Raw genomic sequence first — 5,000 nt, forward strand, 5'->3', positions numbered from 1 at the left:
CCGGCCCGGTGGTGGGTAGACCTGTTCCCGTCGGCGAGCGGACTTGGAACCGGGGCGCCGCCGTCCGGCCCGGCCCGGTGGCGGGTAGACCTGTTCCCGCCGTCGAGCGGACTTGGAGCCGCGGCGCCGCCGCCCGGCCCGGCCCGGTGGCGGGTAGACCTGTTCGCGTCGGCGAGCGGACTTGGAGCCGGAGCGCCGCCGCCCGGCTCGGCCCGGAAGCGGGTAGACCTGTTCGCGTCGGCGAGCGGACTTGGAGCCGGAGCGCCGCCGCCCGGCTCGGCCCGGAAGCGGGTAGACCCGTTCGCGTCGGCGAGCGGACTTGGAGCCGGGGCGCCGCCGCCCGGCTCGGCCCGGAAGCGGGTAGACCTGTTCCCGTCGGCGAGCGGACTTGGAACCGTGGCGCCGCCGCCCGGCCCGGCCCGGTGGCGGGTAGACCTGTTCCCGCCGTCGAGCGGACTTGGAGCCGCGGCGCCGCCGCCCGGCCCGGCCCGGTGGCGGGTAGACCTGTTCCCGCCGTCGAGCGGACTTGGAGCCGGGGCGCCGCCGGCCTGGTCCGGTGGCAGGTAGACCTGTTCCCGTCGGCGAGCGGACTTTAAGCCGGGGCGCCGCCGCCCGGCTCGGCCCGGTGGCGGGTAGACCTGTTCCCGCCGTCGAGCGGACTTGGAGCCGCGGCGCCGCCGCCCGGCCCGGCCCGGTGGCGGGTAGACCTGTTCCCGCCGTCGAGCGGACTTGGAGCCGGGGCGCCGCCGGCCTGGTCCGGTGGCGGGTAGACCTGTTCCCGCCGGCGAGCGGACTTGGAGCCGGAGCGCCGCCACCCGGCCCGGTGGCGGGTAGACCTGTTCCCGCCGGCGAGCGGACTTGGAGCCGGAGCGCCGCCACCCGGCCCGGTGGTGGGTAGACCTGTTCGCGTCGGCGAGCGGACTTGGAGCCGGGGCGCCGCCGCCCGGCTCGGCCCGGAAGCGGGTAGACCTGTTCCCGTCGGCGAGCGGACTTGGAGCCGGAGCGCCGCCGCCCGGCTCGGCCCGGAAGCGGGTAGACCTGTTCGCGTCGGCGAGCGGACTTGGAGCCGGGGCGCCGCCGTCCGGCCCGGTGGTGGGTAGACCTGTTCCCGTCGGCGAGCGGACTTGGAACCGGGGCGCCGCCGCCCGGCTCGGCCCGGCGGCGGGTAGACCTGTTCCCGCCGGCGAGCGGACTTGGAGCCGGAGCGCCGCCGCCCGGCCCGGCCCGGCGGCGGGTAGACCTGTTTGCGGCCGGTGCTCGGAGCGTGGCACCGAATTCGCGGATCGAGCGGACGGCGTGCAGCCGCTAAATCCGTCGATTGGCGCGCCGGCGTGCCCTTCCGACCCCGCCCTGACCTCCCGGATTTCCCACAGTTCTTTGCGAGTCCTTCCAGCGGGCATGCTCCGTCGAGTACTCTCTCGGGGGTCTTGTTGCGGAGACTCCATCTCCCGTGGCCCTTTGCGGCAGACTTGCTCTCCGGCGTAAAGGCTTTCCCCTGCCCCGAGGGTGAAAGAAGAGACGTTCTCTGCGGGGCGGGGAAGCGGGGGGAGTAACTGGGACTCTCTTTAGGCGGCGCGGCTGCGGCCGACCGGGCTCGGCCGCCTCGGCGCCGCCGGGAAGAGCCGGTGTCCGAGCCTAGCGGCTAGAGCCGGTCTCGGGGCTTAGCGCTGCGGTTTCTGGCCGGCGCTCCGAGCGTAGCAGCCTTTCCCCTGCCCCGAGGGTGAAAGAAGAGACGCTCTCTGCGGGGCGGGGAAGCGGGGGGAGTAACTGGGATTCTCTTTAGGCGGCGCGGCTGCGGCCGACCGGGCTCGGCCGCCTCGGCGCCGCCGGGAAGAGCCGGTGTCCGAGCCTAGCGGCTAGAGCCGGTCTCGGGGCTTAGCGCTGCGGTTTCTGCCCGGCGCTCCGAGCGTAGCAGCCTTTCCCCTGCCCCGAGGGTGAAAGAAGAGACGTTCTCTGCGGGGCGGGGAAACGGGGGGAGTAACTGGGCCTCTGCCTGGGTGGCAGGGCTGCCGCCGCCTCGGCTCGGCCGCAGAGGTGCGCAGCGGGTAGAGTCGCCGTCCGTGCCCAGCGGGTAGAGCCCTCGTCCGAAGCCGGCGGGTAGAGCCGGTGTCCCGGGGCAGCGGGTAGACCTGTTTTCCGGGCTCGTCGGCTCGACGCGCTCTCCGAGTCGGGCGGCTCGAGCGGGTTCCAAGCGCTTAGCCGAGGCCCTCGGCGGACGCCGAGGCGCCACCGTTTCTGCCCGGGGCTCCGAGTGGGAAAGAAAGGGCGTTGTCTGCGGCGTGGGTAAAAAGGGGGAGTAGCTGGGACTCTCTTAAGGTGGCAGGGCGGCGGCCGACTGGGCTCGGCGGCGGGGGTGCCGGCGGGTAGAGTTGCGTTCCGAGCCCGACGGGTAGACGTGGTGTCCGACTCCGGCGGGTAGACCTTTTGTCCGAGCCCGGCGGGTAGACCTGTTGTCCGTGCCCGGCGGGTAGACCTGGTGTCCGAGTCGGGCTGGTAGACCTGGTGTCCGAGCTGGGCGGGTAGACCTTTTGTCCGAGCCCGGCGGGTAGACCTGGTGTCCGAGCCCGGCGGGTAGACCTGGTGTCCGAGCCCGGCGGGTAGACCTTTTGTCCGAGCCCGGCGGGTAGACCTGTTGTCCGAGCTGGGCGGGTAGACCTTTTGTCCGAGCTCGGCGGGTAGACCTGTTGTCCGAGCCGGGCGGGTAGACCTGGTGTCCGAGTCGGGCGGGTAGACCTTTTGTCCGAGCCCGGCGGGTAGACCTGTTGTCCGTGCCCGGCGGGTAGAGCTGGTGTCCGAGTCGGGCGGGTAGACCTGGTGTCCGAGCCCGGCGGGTAGACCTGGTGTCCATGCTGGGCGGGTAGACCTGGTGTCCGAGCCCGGCGGGTAGACCTGGTGTCCGAACCGGGCGGGTAGACCTTTTGTCCGAGCCCGGCGGGTAGACCTGGTGTCCGAACCGGGCGGGTAGACCTTTTGTCCGAGCCCGGCGGGTAGACCTGGTGTCCGAGCCCGGCGGGAAGACCTGTTGTCCGAGCTCGGCGGGTAGACCTGGTGTCCGAGCCGGGCGGGTAGACCTGGTGTCCGAGCCCGGCGGGTAGACCTTTTGTCCGAGCCCGGCGGGTAGACCTGTTGTCCGAGCTGGGCGGGTAGACCTTTTGTCCGAGCTCGGCGGGTAGACCTGTTGTCCGAGCCGGGCGGGTAGACCTGGTGTCCGAGCCCGGCGGGTAGACCTGTTGTCCATGCTGGGCGGGTAGACCTGGTGTCCGAGTCGGGCGGGTAGACCTTTTGTCCGAGCCCGGCGGGTAGACCTTTTGTCCGAGCCCGGCGGGTAGACCTGTTGTCCGTGCCCGGCGGGTAGAGCTGGTGTCCGAGTCGGGCGGGTAGACCTGGTGTCCGAGCCCGGCGGGTAGACCTGGTGTCCATGCTGGGCGGGTAGACCTGGTGTCCGAGCCCGGCGGGTAGACCTGGTGTCCGAACCGGGCGGGTAGACCTTTTGTCCGAGCCCGGCGGGTAGACCTGGTGTCCGAACCGGGCGGGTAGACCTTTTGTCCGAGCCCGGCGGGTAGACCTGGTGTCCGAGCCCGGTGGGAAGACCTGTTGTCCGAGCTCGGCGGGTAGACCTGGTGTCCGAGCCGGGCGGGTAGACCTGGTGCCCGAGCCCGGCGGGTAGACCTGTTGTCCATGCTGGGCGGGTAGACCTGGTGTCCGAGTCGGGCGGGTAGACCCTGTGCGCGAGCCGGGTGGGTAGACCTGTTGCCTAAACCCGGCGGGTAGACGTGTTGTCCGTGCCGTGCGGGTAGACCTGGTGTCCGACTCGGGCGGGTAGGCCTGGTGTCCGAACCCGGCGGGTAGACCGGTGTTCCGTGCCGTGCGGGTAGACCTGTTGTCCGAACCCGGTGGGTAGACCTGCTGTCCGAGCCCGGCGGGTAGACCGGTGTTCCGTGCCGTGCGGGTAGACCTGGTGTCCGAGTCGGGCGGGTAGACCTGGTGTCCGAGCCCGGCGGGTAGACCTTTTGTCGGGACCCGGCGGGTAGACCTTTTGTCCGAGCCCGGCGGGTAGACCTGGTGTCCGAGCCCGGCGGGTAGACCTGTTGTCCGTGCTCGGCGGGTAGACCTGTTGTCCCGGTTTTTGGGGTCGACCCGTTTCCCCACTCGAGCGGGGCCGAGCGGCCTCGTGCCCCGCCGGATGCTGGCGAGCATCAGGTCTACCCGGTTCCGGGGCTGGCGAGCATCAGGTCTACCCGGTTCCGGGACCGGCCGATCCGGCCGCCGCGGCCGCAGACGCCGGCCTGCGCCCCGCCGGCGTCCCGGCTCCGGGCCACCAGGTCTACCCGGCTCCGGCGGGACTTAGGCGCCTGGCGGCATTTTCGGGGTAGACGTGTTGTCGCGGCCGGCCCCGGAAGTCGGCCAAGGGGTCGCTGTCGGGCGCCGCCTCCAGTTAGGTCGAGGTGAGAGGCGGCCTGCTCTCGCGCGCCTCCCCGCTGAGGAGCCTCGAGCCGCTTTGGCGACCCGGCCGGGCCAGGACGCGTCTGTCCGTACTATGGGCAGGGGTTGTCTAGCAGCGCGGGTTCCGAGGGCCCCTTTTCTTCCGCGTCTGCTGCCGAGCGCGGCCTTCGGCGCGTGCCACGGGCCGGCCAACCCCACGAGCGGCAGGAAGGCCGGCGAGAAAGCCGCGGGGCACTCGGCCGGCTTCCTGGGGCGGGTCCGATGACGGGAAAGGAAGACGAGAGCCGAGCGCGAAAGCGCAGCCAAGGGAGTTGCGGGACTGGGACGGCCGAGGGGGGCCCGCGGGGGCCCAGCAGCGTCCAGCCCGAGCCGGTGGCGGCTGCCGGCTCCCCGAGGGCCCCGGGCGAAGGCGGTGGTGTGCGAGGGCGGCGAGGCGGCGTCGTCTCGTCCTTCCCATGCGCCGGCCCTAAGCCGGCGCCCGTCGTGCGGTGGCGGCGGGCATTGTTGCGGGCAGTTGGCGGCCGGGGCTGGAAGGGTGGAGCCCGCGTGGGCTTCTT

The 5,000-nt window shown here is 72.2% G+C and overlaps 2 protein-coding genes across 2 annotated transcripts in view; both read right to left on the reverse strand.

Annotated features, from left to right (window-relative positions):
• Positions 1-5,000, reverse strand: part of LOC127465045 (collagen alpha-1(I) chain-like) — a 65,970-nt gene that overhangs the window by 17,820 nt on the left and 43,150 nt on the right. The gene's annotated exons all lie outside the window — the stretch shown is intronic.
• The window catches only part of LOC127465044 (collagen alpha-1(I) chain-like), a 12,642-nt gene that overhangs the window by 2,515 nt on the left and 5,127 nt on the right, over positions 1-5,000 (reverse strand). The window contains exons 5-6 of the mRNA XM_051775541.1: positions 4,537-5,000; positions 4,239-4,332 (exon numbers count right to left, since the gene is read on the reverse strand). The exon at positions 4,537-5,000 is cut by the window's right edge and continues 1,302 nt beyond it. Of these exons, the coding sequence (XP_051631501.1) occupies positions 4,239-4,332; positions 4,537-5,000 (558 nt within the window). The remainder of the gene's footprint in view (positions 1-4,238; positions 4,333-4,536) is intronic.

The sequence above is a fragment of the Manacus candei genome, unplaced genomic scaffold (genome assembly GCF_025592945.1).
Source record: "Manacus candei isolate 608988 ecotype Guabito, Panama unplaced genomic scaffold, ASM2559294v1 h1tg000310l, whole genome shotgun sequence".
Taxonomy (NCBI): Eukaryota; Metazoa; Chordata; class Aves; order Passeriformes; family Pipridae; genus Manacus; species Manacus candei.